The sequence below is a fragment of the Calliopsis andreniformis genome, chromosome 1 (assembly GCF_051401765.1).
Source record: "Calliopsis andreniformis isolate RMS-2024a chromosome 1, iyCalAndr_principal, whole genome shotgun sequence".
NCBI lineage: Eukaryota > Metazoa > Arthropoda > Insecta > Hymenoptera > Andrenidae > Calliopsis > Calliopsis andreniformis.
The window spans coordinates 10,071,106-10,091,101 of record NC_135062.1 but is presented as its reverse complement, the minus strand read 5'-3'; the positions used below and the strand labels follow the sequence as shown (position 1 = coordinate 10,091,101).

The window sequence follows — 19,996 nt, the reverse complement described above, 5'->3', positions numbered from 1 at the left end:
GAAACTTAAATATTGAATTGAACGATAAATAGAAGATAGAAAAATGAAATTGAAAATTTTTATTTATTTGGAAATGAATAGAAAATAATTATAAATTAAATGATAAATTGGAAATTGAGTATCTGTTTCAAAATTTGGGTATTTGGGAAGTTAAATGTTTCGAGGTTTGGGTATTTGAAAATTTGTACACTGAAATTTCGATTATCTGAGAATTTAAATATTTGAAAATATGGACATTGAAATATCACGTATTTGAAAGTTTAAATTATTGAATATTTGAATATTTGAATATTTGAATATCAGAATGTTTGAACATTTGAATATTTCAAGATTTGAAAATTTGAGAATTAGAATATTTGAAAATTTGAATATTTCAAGATTTGAAAATTTGAGAATTAGAATATTTGAAAATTTGAATATTTCAAGATTTGAAAATTTGAGAATTAGAATATTTCAAAATTTGAATATTTGAAAATTGGGGACTATAGAAACTTAAGCCTTTGCAACGTTGAATACTCAAAATACATTGAAATGTTGAATATTCAGAATCTTGAATATTTTTAAATGTGAATGCTTCACAATTGAAATATCTACCTGAAATATTGAACATTTGAAAATTGAGATGTTTACAATTCAAACTAGTATTCACTCCTTTACAACAAAAATTCATTCATCGTTCAACCAAGCATCTAAATTCTCAACCACGTGGGACAATCACTGCGCAATATTTATCGCAAATAAAACCACTGAATAAAGAGCCAACTCCATTAAACATAAACGAGCCCATGGAGGACTGCCAAGAAATTGAACCAATAATTGCAATTATTAATTAAAGTCCCAACCCGACCAATTTCGCCCAGCTTTCGAGGTCCCCATCAGAGATCGAACAGCGTCGATGGAAGCGATAGCGAAAGTGGTATTAAACGGTCGCGCGAGCCGCGTGGCGGGACGAGAAGTCGATTTCGGTGACAAATTGGATCGCGTGGAGCAGGGCAAACGAAGCGAGCGATTACAGCGCGTTTCCGACGTGACGTCGCGCACGTTGCTCGCCGGTGGTTTTTTCGTTGGCGGAAGGGAACATCGTGCGCCCGCGCGACTATGTATTTTGTCGTAATAATGGATATTGAGAGCTAGCCTGGGGCACGAGGGATCGATCGAGCGTAGGAAGTCGAAAACTTCGTACCACTTCCTGACCCTGCGACGATAAAACGTTTCGCAACTGAGAACCTCTTCCACCCTCTGTTTCCTACACTTGGATCTGACTTACTGCACGCCCTTGTCGCTCTTTCCGCTCTTTTCTTTCGGAAGATGGTACAATCTTTCGCAATCGTGGTTCATTTTGCGCAACATTTGAAATGTCTATCATGTATTTACCTTTTTTTAATATTCGAACTTTCAAGTTTGATGAATTTTCTTATGTTTGAGCCTTCGAATTTATTTGCTAATTTTCCTATGCTTTAATATTCAAACTTTCACGTTCTTCCTATTTTTCACAATTCTTGAACTTTTTATTATACAATTATTTTTATCAAGTGCAGTGCATTTGCAGATGGAGCATTGAGCTCCTCTCCACAATCACAACCAATCACTATTTTTAATTTCTCCTACCTTTCATGCAAAGTTTAACCACATCAATTCAAATCATCACATCTCTCTGAAATACACCTAAGATACCTGTACTATCCAACTATAGACAAAAACAGTACCCACAGAAAAATCTGAAATTAAGCTTCTTGCATTCTTGGACAATTTTGAACATTTCTCATCTTGTTTTAGTGGAAAACAGTGGTAAAATATTTCAAGTGGATACTGCTTTTCCCCATAGTTAGGCAGTGTACGTCTCTCAGCGCTGTGGCGTGGAAAAGTAGAAAAGTCGATTGCTTGGCTCCAATTCAATTGGCTCGATTAAAATTTGGGTAAATTGTCAGACGTCTCCCCGCCTCTTTCTCCTTCGACCATTCCGTCTCGCTGCTCCCCCCGTTCCCGTTCTGTAAAAGGTTTCGCCCAGAGGGAAAGTGGAAAACTTGATTTCCACGGCGGAGGAAGGCGCGCGCGGGAACGTCGTCGTCGCGACAGCGAAATCGCGCGAGTAACGATCGACCCCCAGCTACCATCCGAAAAGGAATTCCGCCCTTGTAGAAGCACGCTCGGGAACGACTGCCTTCATCAGCCGAGTGTGAAATCCACTTTTCGTGGTTGTTAGCTCTCACCGCGATCGAGGTGTCGCGTCGAGATCTAAACGATTCCGCGCGAACGACCTCGCCTACGCATCGTCGCTCGATGAACGATTTCCTAGTTGCGGCTGGAGGGTTGGGAAAGTGCATTGGCGGTTCGATTGTGCGCGTATGCATTTCAGAATTTCAGTGTACAAAACTCAGATATTTCGAGATGTGTCTTCAGTGTCTTGAAATTTGAATAGGTGTTTAAACACTTGGATATTTAACAGTTTAAGAGAAGTCTAAACGTTTGAGCAATTGAAGATTTGAATATTTCGTGGTTTGAAACTTTGAATATTTGAATATTTGGTTAAAAGTTTCAGTATTAGGGTAGTGGAATATTTGAATATTTTAGAATTAAAAAATTTTAATATTTCAAAATATGAAAATTGCGAAATTTAAAAATTTATAGAATTGAAGATTTCTATATTACACAGAGACGTTTTAAAGACGTTTTAAAGGCATCCAATAAAGTTAAAAAAGTGTCCAAAAGACGTCTTTAAAACGTTCGATTTACAAATTAGAGTCTTTAGGATATCTTAAAAGACATTCATAAGACGTTTTATAGATATCCATATTACGTCTACAAGATATTCAGACAAGATATAGATGTCTTTAAGACATCCATGTAGCGTGTTTTTAAGACGTTTTATGGACGTAAATTTCAGAAGTCTAAGACGTACGCTGTCGGATATTTTCAAGACGTTCAAACTACATCGTAATACATAACACATTCAGACATAAAATGCACATAAAATAGTCGTGTTCTACTTGGCTTTGAATATTTGAAATTTCGTAATTTTGAATTTTTGAATATCTAAAAATCAGAAAGGTAGAAAAGCAGAAATCCTGAGACATTCCAGGTCTCTCAAAAATAAAAGTCTAAAAAGAGCCCCAATCCATTCGCCACAGTTGCCAATAAAAATTCGTTCCACTCTTTGAAGCCTGCTCCCGAACCAGTTCATCTCGGGTTGCGTGGAAGCGTCCTCAAATTCGCGACTGGGCACGGCTCCTTCGCCAGGGCGCATAAAGATTATCGGGAAAGGCTCTCCATTTAAACGCGAGCAGATGTACTTGAAGCGACAGATGCTCTGTAAGCAATGCGAGAAATGGCCGGGCGTCGGCACGAATTCGTTCTGGTGTAGCACACGCGTCCCTGGGATTCAGAGGCTCGCTCGCTTCGACGAATCGAAAAACGGTCGCGTCGGTCGTGCTCGATCGATACGCGCGACCGCCGCTGCCACTGTGCGTGTCCTGCGTCCGTCTGCCTATGTGCCTGCATAGACACGCACGATACCGCCGCACGCACACGCGCGTGTATCTCAGGATTAACGAAAATTAAAGCCCGACGAACCGAACGCGAGCAAGGACGAGATCTATTGACATTAACCAGTTTCGCAAATAGGAGCAGGCTCACGGGCCAGTCGGCAGATGGCGAATCAAAGAGGAGCAGATCTCGTTGCGAGATTTCCGCCGTGCACGGATTCGGAGGCTCGCGACGTGCCCTTCGAAATTCGAACCGCCATCTGCTTTCGACCGCTAATTAGATTCCTGTAACGCGAGATAAATCTGAACGATATCGGCTCTTTCGGCGAGCAAGCAGAGGCAATCGAATTTGCGATATGAGACGGGACGAAGGTTTTTGTACAGAAATTGGGGAAATTGTTGATGAAGAGTGGAGATCATGGATGGCCATGCGAAGGGTGTAGAGATTAGAGATGGAGACTTAGGAGGTTGGGACATTGTTGTGGACTTGGCTTTGTGTAATTTGTAGGTGGAGAGTTATTGTGGGATTTGTACTTAGGTAATTGATTATGAATTCCCGCTATTTTTCGTTTGAGAAAATATTGTGTTATTGAGCAGCTTGGATCGAATGGAAACTAAGGGCTGAAGAATGGATTCTATCGTTGCGAAATGGTTCGTTTAACTTTGCAGTCTAAAACTAAAAGTCTGGCATAAAAAACAACATTCCTCGGTGCTATCGTTCTTCACATTTCCCTTGTTCGAATAAATCTCAATTACCATTATTCATCAGGGAGATATCGTTCTTCTCGGTATTCTTCTCGGGGCGAATCTTAATTACCGCTGTCAATAATGATATTTGTCTTCGTATTTGGATAACGAGTTACACAATTACACTGACGTTCGACGTCACAGATAGAGTCTTGTCAGAGTGGACAATAGAAGAATGAAAAAAGAAAATTGCAGAGTGATATATTGAATTTATGCTTGTATCTGAGGTTTGAGAACCCCTGCTGTTCAATAGAGACTGGAGGAAAAAATCATTTTCTCGGAGAGTTAAATAGAATTTGCTTTTTCTTAAGTAAGATACTACCTGCAGTAAGTCTAGTCATGTCTGTGGAGGGATATTGAGAACCCCTGACAAGAAACAATTTTTTATCGAAGGAAAATTATGTACAGTTTCGCTGAGTACTGACCCTCAAAATCAATTGTTTTCTCACATAAGAAAAATTTACTCTGAATGCAGGTACAAGTGGTTGAGAGCCCCTGTGGAAAAAAATTGTGTACAACCTTCTCAAGCCTCGGCCCTCAGAATCGATTATTTTCTCAGCTGAAGCAGACTTCTGTAACAAAAATTGCCACTGATGCATACGCACAAAATTCTTTGAGAACCCCTGCGGCCTCCAATTACACTCCATATCGCAGAAACACAACAGTTCCGAACCTCTTGCGCCAGTCTTCCATTTCTCTCGAACGAGTCGAATCTTTCTCGCCGAAAGTCGGCCCGCTGCCGAGGGCGAATGGAAGCGGTTGAGAACCCCTGTCGGGCACAATAAGTTCGACGTAATGCTATTCAGGAATCCAATTTTAAAGGACGGCAGTCATTGCGCGGCGCTTCTCGCTCGAAGCGGATTCAATTCGCGTTGGTTTTCTCCCCCGAGAAAGTCGCTCGTCGGTTCGACGGAGAGCAAGCGTCTACGCGCGTTGCGTGCGCGAATCGATCGGCAGGCCGAAAAGCGGGAAAGAGCGTATCCTCTCGTCGAACCCGCTACCGGATGCTCTCGGCGTCCTGTCCCTTCCTGACGTCATCGCGCCTCGTAGGAGATTCGCCCCGACGCTGACATCCAATACGCGTCGCGACGAGAGAGGACTGCGCTCGCAGCCGTTGTAGCCCTGAATTGCAATCGCGAGCGCAGGCCGAGCAACACCACGCCGTTTTCGAGCGAGCGAAACGCTCGTCTGGAAGCGAGCGGATCGATCGTTTCTGGGAGGCTGACGGCTCTGGACACTTGAGAGAGTCCTTGAGAGTCAGTTTTCACTATGAAACGTGCAGGGCGTCGAAGAGAAAGCGAGGCAGAGCTTCAGAACGGTATTTTCACTCGGTATAAGCTCGCTGATTCGGATGAGAGGCTTTGGAGTTATTTAGGGCACATAAGGGATACTGGATAGTATTTTCATTTGTATTTTTAATTCTTTGAGGAGAATTGAACTTGGTGGTGTTTCTTTCGCTATAAGCTCATAAGGAGTATTTTTTGGAGCATCTGAGAGCTCCTTAAAAATGTTTTCATGTGTATCTTCAGTGGATTAAAAGGAACATTATGAGTTGAACTTGACAATGTATCTCTCGATGTAAGCTCGCTACTGTGTTTATTGCATGGGAAAATTAGTTGGAATAATTAGGGGGTCGTTTATGTGTATTTTTACTAATCTTTAGTCAGACTAAAGTGGCCTGTACGAATTGAACTTGCGACGTGTACCTCCTTGTAAGCTCACACGAATCTTAACCCTACGAAAGAAAACACTGGTACTATACGTCAAACTAACGAACCCAGAAAAATTATAACTATTAACCTCTAGAACAGCAAAATTATTTTCTCTTCAAATCAACTACATAAAACTCTCTACTCGTTATAATCTCACGATTTCTCTAACAAATTCATACATACAAATTCATTGCCTTAAATTTACATCTCGATGACTCTTATATCCCTAAAAAAAAAAATTCCAAAACCTGAAAGAAAGCTCCAAAATAATAACGAGTCTATAGCGAGTACACCCTTCTACCAGATCTTCGTCACACTTAACCCAATCTCTCCCACCCTCAAGAAGGTGTCAACCTCGCTCCAAGGTCCGCCTACCTTCAGCTTCCGTTTGCTATCAAAATTTCGGTGCTCCTGGTCTCGGGAGGGTGTAGCCTGAAACAAAGCAGGGGAAAAAATGAAACGTTTCACGGTGAAATTCCAGCGGCGTAAGGGGACGGGGGGCTGGTGGCGTACGGAATTTACAGTTTTGCGCGCATTTGTTCCCCGGCTACGGGAAGACTGTGACCAGCTTGTGAAATAGACAGAGAGCGAGCGAGCGCGGGCAAGAGAGAGGAAGAGGGCAGAGAAAAAGAGGACCTTGAATCTACGCAGTCCTGCTAGCAGGAACGTTTCTCTCGAGTCGATATATCGATCCCCGCCCCCACTCGCTGCTTCCTGCCACGGGAACAGGACTCGCTCTCTCCCCCATCCTCTCCCCGTCTCCTTCTCCTTCTCCCTCTCCCGCAGGATGAGTCACAGCCTCCCCGTAACGCACACACGCCACGGACGAGCCGCGTGTTCGCGCGCGCGCTCGTGCAATCGCGCGCGCACGAGCGAGCGAGAGAAGGAGAGAGAAACATTGTCTTTCTCTCTCTCTCTCTCTCCTTCTCTCGTCGTTTTTCTCTCTCCATCTCTCTCTCTCCCCCTTTCTTTTTTCGTCTCTTTCCTAGTTCAACCTCACCCCCCTCCGTTTCCCTCTTCCTCCAAGGCCCCCTACGCAACGAAAACGTACGCGGAAAATTGTGCACGCATTCGATCGACCCGCTCGTCCAACGCGTCGAACATCGCCGCTCCGCGAGGCCTCGGGACGCGACGATCGAAACAGCACCCTCCTAACAGCTCGACTCCGTTTTCCTTTCGTCCGCGGCCTCTTTCCACCTCGTTCGCCAACCCCCTCCCCCCACACCGCCGCGAAACGTTCTCGCCTCGCGCACACCACCTGTCCCTCGCGCCTCACTTTCACCGTTTCCCTTTTGTCGCCCCTCGGCCGCCCGATCTCGACAGCTCCGCTGGGACGCTTATCGGAAAACTCCGACCAGGGACTTCCGGGCCGCTCCGAATCACCCTTTTTCAAGGTGAATCCGTGAGCACTCGCCCGCGAGCCTCTTCTTGCCGTGCGAGCGTCCCACGGGGGGAGGGGCGCCCTTCAGAGGCGCTCAAGCGCCGGGGAGCGTCGCTTTTTCGCGGGTAATTTGTGGAAGAGGTCCTTCGTATTGTTCTGGCTGAGCTTAGCCGCGCGACGGCGGTTGTTTGCTGGGAATTCGATGTTTGCGTTATTTGGAGGGGTGAGGTGGAACGAGGGGAGGGTTTTGGGGTAGGAAGGTAGGTGAGAGGTTGTTCTTTTGTGGGGAGGAGGTTTTATGGGTTTGAGGAAGTGATAGGTTTTGTAGATTGGGAGTGGTTTGAGGAGAACTGGAGGATGGAGTTTGTGACCGTAGTTTTTATTTTGAGAATCTCTGGTTTTTAATAATTCAGTTGAGGGGGTTGTAGGGTGCTGGGGATAGTGGTGATAAGTTTGAGAATCTCTGATCAGTCGATACTCAATAATTCAAGTCTGTTATTCTTCAGAGAGTTATAGCTACTACTGTTTACCTTGAGAAACTATTATTTGCTTTGAGAGTTTCTCATCAATCGATACTCAGTACTTTAACTTTACTACTTTTTACTACTCTCTATTGTCTGAAATATTATCTCTAATTTAAGAACCTGTTGGCAATCGACACATTAGAATATCCCACTCCTTCACTTTCCAAATACCGAAACAGCACATTGTCTATTTTGGTATACCTAATATCCACTTTAGGATACTATTGTCCATTTTAAGATCCTACTCCTTACTTCGAAATCCACTTTATTTTCAGCTCTCGTAATCCATTTTGAGATTCAATTGTCCATTTCCAACCTCCATTGCCCATTTTAAAACGGCGGTGTCTATTTCAGACCTCTATTGTCCATTTTAAGATGCCCTGATCAACCTCTACTCAACAATTCCACCGCAGAATCCTGCGCCAGAACTCGTTCCACTCACCACGCAGACTCGTTCAACGTAGCCAGATTTACGTGTCCCTGATCGATCTCTGAATTCCCTGGATGCTTTTAGCCCCGGTACGCAAGGAAGTCGACAATTTCCCGTGTCGTAACGATCGCGGTTACCCGTTTCGTGGAGGCTGCGTTGAATACCGCGAACGGTGACGTCGCTAACGAGTCTGTTAAACGGTCAAACGACCAGATCTTCGACGATTTGCCAGCTTTATTTCTAAGAATCGACAGGGACAGGGAGGGGGAGTGGATAGTTTGCGAGGTTCAGCCACTGTCGCGAGCAGGACTCGGCGGCGATACACGCGCACGTGCACCCGTTCACGTGCAACTAATGACAAGGTGGGGCACCCCAATGCGTCGTGCAATTACAGCTGAAAAATGCAAAATACGCTGACGTTGTTGCTACGTTGCGTTGACAGCGTTTTGTTAGGTGGCTTGCAATGATGAATCCTGGAGCTGACGCAAGGGGGCAAGTTGTTACTTTCCAGAGAGCCAGTTATGGTGAAACATTTTATTGAAAAGTAGTAGAAGACTCTAGTATCATAGGTTTCTGGGGTGGGTTGTGTCTTTTTAAGATATTGATGTCTTACTTGAAGAATTTGAGGGCGTGTTAATATTCTGATAGTCCTAGTGTTAGGACTGACCCTAGGGTCTCAACTAATTTAACCCTTCGATAGTATCGTGGGGTCCCAGGCACCATAACCTTTAAGCTAGTACTGTCTCGTGAAGAGATTGTTAGGTACCTTCAAGAATTAAGGATCGTATTAATATTCTAATATTGTCATTTTTAAGAGTGGTCCACAAGTAACAACTAGTTTGAGATCCAATCTATTTCAGCGTTTATTTGAGATTTTTTACGATGTGAAAGCATCTCAAATTCAGCATTTTTCGAGTCGATTCCAAGAACTCTTCCCTCAGTATTCTCAGGGTCAACCAATAATTATTCTTCGAGTTACTAAATCTACGATCCAGGCATCGTATCCCACAGATCAAGTACCCACACAGAACCTCCCAGAACTGTCCACGCCGAATCGTCCCAGCGTCTGGACCCAGCCGACAAAGGAAACCGGTAGCAAGTTCACATCTGGATGGAAGGACTTCGAGTAGGTAGTCTGGACTCCAGCGGCGCGTCACAGTGCCCTCGAAGGTCGCCTGACCGAACGTGCTTCCTGACCACATGACTCTCCCTTCGACCATCGGAGATCATCCCTAGAAATCAGCAATTACATTTGTTCATTAACTACTCAATACCTTCAATCGTAATCGAATCCTCGAGTTATATGCAGTTTATATCTACAATCGAATCGGTGAGATGAAGAACAGTACAAGAACAAAGTTAACAATTTTCAAATAACCTCAAGACCATATCTGAGCCTCATAATTAAAATATATTAAGTCACATGGAGAGACAGTGGACTTAGACTCTGGCTCTAGGCTCCAGATACGTATGTAAAATGGCTAGAGCTACACATTGGGATCAAATATCTCAAAACGTGGTTCCTGGACTTCGACAGATTTTCAACTCACCATCTCCATTTATTCTGTATCTAAATTTCGTGGGATTCAAACATAGAAGACTATTCTATTTCCACAGGGGTCCAAGCTATGCACACTGAAAAAGACACATGTGAATCATTGAATCGAAGTACAGTACAAACTCAAAAACCACATTTTGCAAAATTCGAGTCCAATTTGTAGTTCTACGCATTTTACATATCCAGACCCCAGACCCAAACTCTTCAATACTAAGTCCACTCATCTTCTACGTAACTCAATACACATCGTCTTCGACATCCAGATACAATTTCCAGATCACTTTCAAACAGCTAATTTTCCTTGCACAGTTCTTCAACCCTCCGATTGACAATTATCGCCTGATCCTCGCTTCGAAGTCAAGATTCTCTCGCTAAATGTCATCTCGCGGGCTGAACCACGGTCGCGGTTTGCCAGGGTGGGGATCACGAGCATTGCGCGAAGCCCCGTAAAGGATATAATCCGGCTAGATTCGAGATATCGATTTTGAGCAGTGCAGCTCTAGCGCGTCAGCCACGCGTCTGGCCTTTCGGTTTGGACGTACATAACCTCGTGCGTGTGTGGAACGTCGTGTGGTGTAGGTGAGCGCGCGCGCGCGTCCACGTTTCAAACGGTGCCGAGTGACTCATGCTCGTGTATACACGAGTACGAATTCACGCGACGCACACGCACGCCTGCACACACGTGCGCCGAGCGTACGAATCGTGCGACCTTGCGCACGCATTATACGCGCGCTTACGCGGTCCCACGGTAGCCTGGCTTCTCTGTGCACTGTGCTCCGCGAACTTTTCGAGCCGATCGAGAACGATCGCCATTGATGTCGAGCTTGGGTTTCGTGGAAAAAATGTAGGAGATATTTGGGAGAAACTTGGGGATGAAATTATCGAGGGTAGTGTCTAGTTTTGAGGGTGCTTAGTTTTATGGGAGCGTTAAAATTAACGGGTTCGGGAATTGGTGGGAGTCGGGGGTGTAAGGTTTAGGTATGGAGTTGATTAGTTTTAGGCTGAGGTGGAGTAGAGAAATGTGATGGTTTTGGAGAATGGTAGGGCGAGGGAGGGTGAGGGAGGAGTAAGGGTAGTAAAGTCGGGATCAAGAATTATTGCTCAGAATAGTGTAAAAATAGTCTCAAGAAGTTGTCAGGGAAGGGTTTGGAGGAGAAAGCTTCAAGGAACTTTTAGTAAATAATTGACAGTAGTAGTAGTCTTTGGCAAAGTCCTCAGAGAAGCTCCGAGGAAAAAGAAACCTCCCCTAAACAGTAGACAATAATAATATTATTAGTATAATAATAATTATTGTAAAATGAAGCTAGATTAGACGTTATGTAATAGGACATTTTGTGCTCCAATTTGGATCTTCTACCAACCCCTTAAAACATCGAAGGCTATATTTGTCACACCCTCTCTTATACATGTATAGGTACATTGAGAATCTTTAAAAATCTATCAAGGGTCCTATACTAACCACTAAATTAGATACTAAACCTAGTAGTACCCTTTGAGAATTCATAACTCTTTAATCCATAACTGTACGCTAATTTCTTTTTACTGAAGTAAAAAGAATTCGTGTCTCTTAAATTTAAGATATTAGACTAACTGAGTGGGACTTCAAATAGTTAAAAATTCTGCAAAAACCCTCTACCAAATAATAGAGAGTATAATAGTAAACAGTATGTAGTTGTAATCTTAGCTCCAAGTTAGGTACACTGAGAATCTTCAAAGACGCCTCAAAGAACCTCTACCAAGCATCACAACTTCAAAATTAGTATCCACTCTAAAAATGGTAAATCACACCCTAATCTCGATCATTCTTCAACCAATCACTATCAGCTTCTACTCTCTCCCAGAAAAACTCTAACCACCCTTCTACACACAATAATTCATCCCCATCGTAAATTTCAACAATTCTGCCATTTTCATCCCCTCTCAACGTCCACTATTAAATAAATAAAATAAGCTCCCTACGTTCTTCTACATCCTCACATAGAATGCAGTTAGTCTAGCTAGAAAGGAAAAGTAGAGAACGTGGACTTCGCGTAGCCATCCGAGGAAGGGGTCGTTGGTTTTTAGCGGCGCGAGAATTCACGAGGAATTTCGTCGGACGGGGTGTCTTGAGTTTCCCTTTCACGGGATTGACGCGCGAACTCAAGGTCTTGCCTTGGCTTCAGGGTCGGTGCCACGGTCTAACGGACAGAGAGAGAAACAGAGAGGAGAGAGAAGAAAGGTGGAGAGAGAGAGACACTCTCCGCGCTCTCTCGCGCGCTTGTATCGATCCGACTGGCTGCCGGATGTAGTATCTTCGACGCAAACGCAAAACCGAGCGAAAAGGTGAATGCAAACGCGGAATTAGACACGCGGCTCTATGGCGCGCCGCTTTCGCTCTTTCTGAACCTTCTAAATCCTAGGGACATTTTTTTATCCTTTCGTGTAGAATCACTGCTTTTTACTATTTTTTCTTTTTCTGTTTATTTTTTTGCTAAGTGGGCTTGCAACTTAATTTTAGATGCAATAATAGAAAAAAATAAGTGGGACATACTGAGTAATATTAAGTTTAAAAGCCAAAGTGGTTTACTGCACTATGTGAGATTTTTTAGATTTTAGTGTGAAATCAGTAATTATACTTAATTGGTGCTTAATTTTTTAAATTGTGAATGAATATATATAAACTTTTTGTGGAGCTAATTGATTTGGCAAATGAGTGGCTTCTGTATTGCATATTTGGTGTAAAAGTGATACAATTCAAAGAGTACGCTTACTAAAATGTACCCAGCTTATACACTGTGTTCTGTAAAACCGTTTACATTTGAATTTAAGTTTGCATTTCAATATAAAAACCTTTATGGAACACTCATAAAAAAATTATGGAAAAATTAGGCGCAATGTTGTATACAAAACTTCTCATGGAACATGATTAGCACGTTCATTCCATGTACTTCACTCGTAAACCATTGAAACTAGTCCACTACCCCCATCACAAACCCACAATGAACAGTGCCCTACATCAAAGCAAAACACAACTCTCCAAAATCCCACCCCCCTCAAAATAACTTAAACTCGAATTTCCAAAGCCTGCTCCACAAGCACGAGCAACCCCTTCGCGAGTTCTCGTCCCTAAAATTCTGCACACTTCTGAAAAATCCCTCCGCGATTCCCTCGCCAGCGACTTCGCCCTCGCGTCCTGTGCCCGCGTCTTTCAATCGTAAACCAGTTCCAGCCCTCTGGTACGATCGAACATTTCCTCTGCCCTCTCGAAGACGGACAGTCGCCGTGGCCTCCTCGTGGCGAGATTCGCGCCGCGCTGGGGGACGTAGTCGCCGAAAAGGGATGAAATGATGCGCCACTAATTCTGTTATGCCCATCCAGCGAGCATTGTACGCGCGAGCCGCGAGCGAGCTCGACGGTGCACGTGCACCCGACAGAAAATGCGTTTCGAGCCATCCGACTGTGCCCGTGTGCGTGTGTGCGCGCGCACGCGCGTGTGTCGAGGCGGCTCATCATGTATGTATATAGGACAGAGGCGGCAGCTGTCAGACAGCTGGTTGCAAGGGCCTTTTTACCTGCTCTGTCCAGCGTGCGTACGAGCCCCGGTAGCGGAGCGCACAGAGAGAGGAAAAAAGAATCTAAAGTGGCCGAACACGCCGCGGCTGGAACCGTCCGCGCGTAAAAGCGCGCCAAGGAAGCGGAGCACGTGCAGACTCGACGCGGCCGCGGGTGGACAGGGGTGGAAACGAATAACGAGCGAGGACTACTCATGGCTCGCGAGTTTCGCGGATCTCGTGGCGAGGGGGTGGATTCTGGGTTAAGATGAGAGGGATTGGGGGTGGATCGTTGGGGGTGGGGGATGTTGGCGTTTGGGTACAGGTGTTGGGGGTCGATGTTTGGGAGGGGTGGATACTGTTGGGTGGAATGGGGGTTTGAATATTTGAGCTTTTGAGGACTGAGGTACTTGAGGATTTGAAGGTTTGAGTTTTTGGGTACTTGAGGTACTTGGGCGATACGAGATTTGAATATGTATTTGAGAGTTTTGAAATTGGAGTATTTGGAATTTGAATATTTGAACACTTGGAAAATTGAGAATTCGAAATTTCCAGAGTCTGAAATTATGAGTTTTCAGACTTGAGAGTTTCAATATTTGGGGGTTTCACAGAATGAGGTTATGAAAATATGAGAGTCTTAAAATATAAGAGTCTCAAAATACGAGAGTCTCAAAACGTGACATCCTCAAAACATGTGAGTTTCAAAATATGAGCCTTTCAATATTTGACAGTTTCAAAATTTGAGAATTTCAATATTTGAGAATTTCACAATACGAGGGTATGAAAATATGAAAGTTTCGAAATTCACAAATTTCAGAATTTGAACGTTTCAGAATTCGAGTGTCTCAGAATTTTTAGAGCTCCAATATTCGAGAGTTTAAAAAATTTTAATGTTTGAGAATTCCCAAATCGTCAAATCCTTAAAAAATGTTCAACTGTACATTACAAACGTATTACTTAACATGGAGTGAAATTTCTTGAATTTTCTGTAACAAATTTCCCACAACTCCGAGACCACTGGACACGGAACAGTTGTTCGCCACCTGGAAGTAGATATCTCCTTTATCTGTCTTCCATCGTTCGCTACCCACATGTTCGCGAGTATTACCACCGTGCTGTTCGATACCTCTAACTATATCATGATACTTAAATAAATCGCGGGTATCTTCTTCACGTAATCATTTCTCTCCTCTGTCCACCCACTCAATGCATTCACTGAGGCCCATAAGTACTTAGTTGCTTCAACACTGTGCGGATAAATATCGACCTGTGGAATAAAGCATAAATGTACGATGTCTATCGCTGCTAGCGTAATATGCATATAGTCCAAGTCAGTAGATACGATAAGTACAGTATTAGAAGTCGTTAGAAGCTCGTTCACTCGCTGGAATATTTGCTGTAGGTTGAAGTTATCTAAATCGAGAGAATTTTCCTTGTGTTCAATGTCATTCATAGGAAATCGTGAAGTTTAAGTAGGGCGTAGGCTATCAAGAGCATGAGTTGATCAAGTTCAGAGAACTTCATTCTTAATTTTATTTTAGAAAAAAGAAGATGTTTCTTTTCTCTAAGAATTTTATAGTTTACTATGTATTTGGGAATTTGATATTGGAATAGTTGAAAATCTTGTACATCGAGTGTTTGAAGGCTTCAATATTTGAAGACCTTAGTATTTGAAAATTTCAATATTTGGAGACTTGAGTATTTGAAGACCTCAATATTTAGAAATTTCAATATTTAAAAATTTCAGCATTTGAATATTTGAAAATTTGGTGATTCAAATATTTGAATATTCGAACACTTAAATATTTGAAGATTCGAATATTAAAATATTGCAAAATTTCAAAATACGTAACTTTTCAAGCTTCAATCCCTCTAACTTACCCATGACACCTATATTCCAGCTATTTCATCCCCAAATGATCGAAACTAGCATTCCCCACATCCCCTCGTTACAAATCCACAACGACTCTCCATAAACTCATCAGCAAACCGTGAGCCCATATTAAACCAACTGAGTCCACCGCAGTGCATGCCATCATCCCCAGCAAACGCACAAAAACCACGAAAGAGCATCAAAGAGGCCCACATAATCGCAAAAAAAAAAAGGAAAGAAAAGAACAGAAAAAATCCCTGTTACTTCTGCTTGATCGAAACAGAAGTAAAAGAGTATCGAGGGCAGCGTTCAAAGGCAATCCCGAAAGTCGGCGACTGTTGACATTCCTCGAGCCTTGTCTATCGCGGGACAGTCGTTCCGCGCGCACACGGTCGGAGGATCCTTTCCCCAGCAGCTGTTCCTTTGTCACGGCCGAAGGAGCATCGGTTGGCGCGCCGTGGAAGGAGACGAAAAGTCGAAAGGAACACGGGGCCGAACAATGGAGCTGGGCCGAGTGAGACAACAGCACCGGGAACTATGTCGACAATGCTGCTGATTGCTGGTTCATTATGACGTCATAAAAGCGAATCTAGCTGGTACGGTATGCGCGCACCGCCGACGATAAAGGATAATCGCTCTCGACAGGCCTGCGCGAATCTGATCGGTGAAGTTCAACCGCGATCGCCGCGATGCGCGCCGAAATCATTGTGTCGTGAGCCTTCGCGTTTGATCGTGGCTTCTGCGTGAGAGAAATATTCTTGGGGATTATTTGGTGGTTGATAGAAGAGGGGGTGTTTAGTATTTGGGGTAAGGGGGTAGAGAAGGGTATTTAGGATTTTTTGAGAAATTTTTTACTTGAGTCTTTTTAGACTTTAGAGGCAGAAGCATTTTTTCTTCCTGGTATTAGGAATTTTTTAATTTTTAATTTAAATTCAAGTTCTCAGGTTTTCAGATATTAGATAAGTTTTCAGGGTGTATCTAGAGGTATTCAGAATTTTTTGAGCTTATGTTTAGATCCTTCCAGAGGCAGGAATATTTTTTCTCTTTGGTGTTACGTATTTTTGGATTATTATTTTTAGTCCTCAAATTTTCAAGTAGGTACTAAGTGTTTAAATTTAATAGGTAGTATATATTTAAAGTTAAAGATTTCAAATTTTCGAGTTACTCAGTGTTCAAAATCTCAAACTATCAAACCCTCAGATTTTCAAATTACTAAACGTTCAATATTCTACATTTCCAAATTCTGAACATTCTTCTCAATTCACTTATCACAAATAAACAGTTGAAGAACAAACTTCTCATATCATTTACTTGGTCTCAAATATCTAAGTATTCTACCTTCAGATTTCCACTTAAATATTCAAATTTTCATATTTACAGCCAGTATCACTCCAGATAACGACCCTTAAGCTACGTTTACAGCAAACAAATTGTGGTCGACTAATCAAATCTTTCAGTCAAAAATAGACTACTAAGTTACTTCCAGTTGAGCAATCAGAAATCATTTCAACTTTCAAACATAGCTTTACAGACTGTCCTTAACATCGCCTCATAAATACTTCGAATCCAAAACCAAAGTACCACCACAGATCACCCACAACAACATACCACCTCCAGCTCCATCGCCTTCACGTCCTGCTCCACTCCAGCCTCCAATTATCACAATTCCTTCCATCTAATTAATTTCCCCATCGTTCGAGGGAAACAACAGAAGCTCCCCCAACAGGTGATATTTAATTCCCGATCGCTACTCCTTCGCGCGGAAATCGCCCGATGAAGAGGTTTTCCAGCGTCGCAGGGGCACAGCGAGAGTCGAAGCACCGCGTCGCTCGTGTTCGCGGCCCCAGATTCGTAATCAACCGCGGCTAATAATCAACGGTTAACCCGTTTGCTGACGCTTCCTCCGATACACAATGCGTTCGAGTTAAATCGAGCTCTCTCTACCCCCCTCGTTGCGGTTTCGCGATAATGGGGCCCGTTCGTGCGGCTGAAACGAAGAACGCGTGTCACGAGGCTGCGTTACGTGCGCCGCGGTGGAGATCCTTCCCCAGACGATCGACTCGATTCAAAGTGGAAGAACAAACGATCGATCCTCGACGGTTGCACTGAATTTCGGTTCCTCGGTGTCTCGCGGTTTTGGACAAGCATTGGGAAGTTTGAAAGGGGACGATTGATGCTTGGGTGCTTGAACCCTTTTGCTGTTTAGCGTGCTTGATGAGTGGACAGAGTGAATGAAGAAAGAGGGGTGGAGTATGTTCTTTTTCGTGGTTGTATGATACATGGAGGTAATTTTGTAATTTTAATCCTGGGATGGCGTGCTGGATTTTTGGACTGCTGTCTCACGTGGCACACTGGATCTTTTAGGTTTAGCTAGAATTCGAATCTCTAAATGTAAAGCAGAACATCATGTTTATGTAATATATAAGTCACATTTTAGAAGATTTTAGTTTCTGCGTCTCAAATCAATTTTGAAAAATAGAATATTCTTAACAAAGGGGGAATAGAGTATTCTCAGGAAAAGAGAATATTTCCCCCAAAACTGAGACTCTAAGACGTCAAAAACGCCCAAAAGCTTCATAATTCAAAGATACTCTCTTCACACATAAATTCTCCTATTGGAAAACACCTATACCTCCCACTAATAAATATCTCTTCTATTATCCTCATACCTCCAAAAAATAAAAAAAAAATTCAAGATTCCAGAATCATTCCCACTGTAAAAGGATCGTTAAGTCCGCCATCGAGGAGACTCTTTTCATTCAAACTCTCCATCGCCTCGAACCGCTTGATTTTTCATTTTAATTCCCATCTTTCCCTCGCTGGCAGGCCGCCGGCTGCGCGGCAACGCGTACACGTACTTACGTATGATTTATTTGCGCCATGGGACACCATGGCACCGAGACCGCGTCCGTGGAGGGAGAAGGGAGCCGATGGCGGCTGACGCGCTCGACTTGAAATTGCTCGCGCGAAAATGGAAGGGCTTTCGAATCGACGCTCTTAATTGGCCCAATCGGGCTGTCGCATCGACGATTAGAGACGCTGGCCACCATTTTCGCACGGGGGACTAATTATCGTTTCTTTACGGCGCGTTGAGCAATTTCCAGCGTCCTTGGCGAAGGTTGCTTTGTCGAAGATTTTTCTGGTTTAATATTTTTAGAAGCAATACTATGTGTAAGTGTGAAAAATTAGTGTGCTGTTGTTTGTCATGGTGGAAGGAATTAGGTTCTTCCTCCAACACCAAATCTTTTTCATCCTTTTGGTTTAATATTTTTAGAAGCAATACTATGTATAGGTGTTATAAAAGATCAGTGTGCTGTTGTTTTAGATGGTGGAAGGAATTGAATTCTTCCTCCAAATCTTGCAACAGGCTTCTAAGTGGATTTAGGCAGAGTAGACTTTTGTAGAATCTGTTATAGGCCTTTGTAAAATTAACAAATGTAGCTTGACTACAATAAGAGTAATTCTGTTAAATCTACAAAGTCGACTGTTACTGATTCTATTAAACTCGGGCCTGTTAGAGTACTTATGTAAATTCTACAAGAGACCAATAACTTCAGTTTAACGTTTTTTTCCATGAAAGTAGAACTTTAAACAGAAAATAGTTCTCGATCCACTTGTTTGCACATGATGCCATGAATCGAGGCAATACCGAGTCAGTTGAATTTCCTTCTTAGTCACAATCTTATAAGCGATAATAGCTGCGCTGTAGAGGTGCGTGCATGTACCGAGTTCATCATTTGAGGTCACCGGTGACTCAGTCAGGAAAATCGTTAGACTCCTTATTTACAGAAATATTGTCGCGACATATTAGCCGAGAAATTACCTTTCTACTGGGTATACGATTGCGACGTGTTTACAAAGAATTCTACGCTTCAGTCTGTCGAATGTAGTATACATATTCAAATACACTAATACTCTAATATTCAAATACTCAAATATTCAAATAGGTATTCAAATTAAAGAATCTCAGATGCTTGAAAAATTGCTTTCAAAATATACGTAGGTATTACTTGTTTACAAGTTCTGAGCTTTCGAATATTCGAATTTCCAAATATTCAAATATTCATATTTTCAAATTTTCGAATTTTCAAACATTCAAATATTTATATTTTCAAATTTTTGAATTTTCAAATATTTAAATATTCATATTTTCAAATCTTCGAATTTTCAAATATTCAAGTATACAATTATTCGAATATTCATATTTTCAAATATTTAATATTCGAATTTTGAAGAACTACAACGTATGAATACACAAAAATTTGGATATTTCGCCATTTAAGTATCTGAAACTTTAACTCCTGAAATTAGATTAGATAGAATCGATAGACAGAAAATACATACATATAGAACTTTTACCATTCACTCCAAGCTTCGAAAGCTCAAAATTAGAACTACCATTCAAACCAGAACGCTCAATCTTACTCCTCCCGATTTACAACCCCCCATTAACCCACTCAAACCCACCCCAAACGAACCAATTCCCGAACACCAAAATCCCCAAATCTCATCCCAGAAAACCAGCTCACATCTTCCTCCCAAACATATCTCCATCCTCCACATTACTCATACCCCATCCACACGCTATCTACCACCTGCACACCTGAACCATATTCAGAAGCAGATAACAGCATCCCAGGAGCCGATCCTCCGGATTATCACGACCGATCGTAGGTCACGCGCTCGTCAATCGACTGAGGCGGGTCTAATTGGAGCGAGCTTGATCTATCCTCATGTAAATGAGCGTAATTAGCGTGCA

At 42.7% G+C, this 19,996-nt stretch overlaps 2 protein-coding genes across 10 annotated transcripts in view; one reads left to right on the top strand and one right to left on the bottom strand.

Annotated features, from left to right (window-relative positions):
• Positions 1 to 19,996, top strand: part of Tet (tet methylcytosine dioxygenase-like) — a 129,419-nt gene that overhangs the window by 9,153 nt on the left and 100,270 nt on the right. The window lies entirely within an intron of this gene.
• The window catches only part of LOC143188561 (uncharacterized), a 121,208-nt gene continuing 107,448 nt past the window's right edge, over positions 6,237 to 19,996 (bottom strand). For 3 of the 9 annotated variants that reach the window (XM_076392922.1, XM_076393166.1, XM_076393011.1), the window contains one exon: positions 9,122 to 9,508. In XM_076392922.1, coding sequence (XP_076249037.1) covers positions 9,140 to 9,496 — 357 coding nt within the window. In that variant the 5' untranslated portion in view covers positions 9,497 to 9,508 and the 3' untranslated portion in view covers positions 9,122 to 9,139. Of the gene's footprint in view, positions 6,374 to 9,121; positions 9,509 to 9,826; positions 10,122 to 13,385; positions 13,475 to 19,996 lie in introns of those variants that run through there. The other 6 variants (XM_076393243.1, XM_076393399.1, XR_013003600.1 and 3 more) reach the window with 6 other exon arrangements.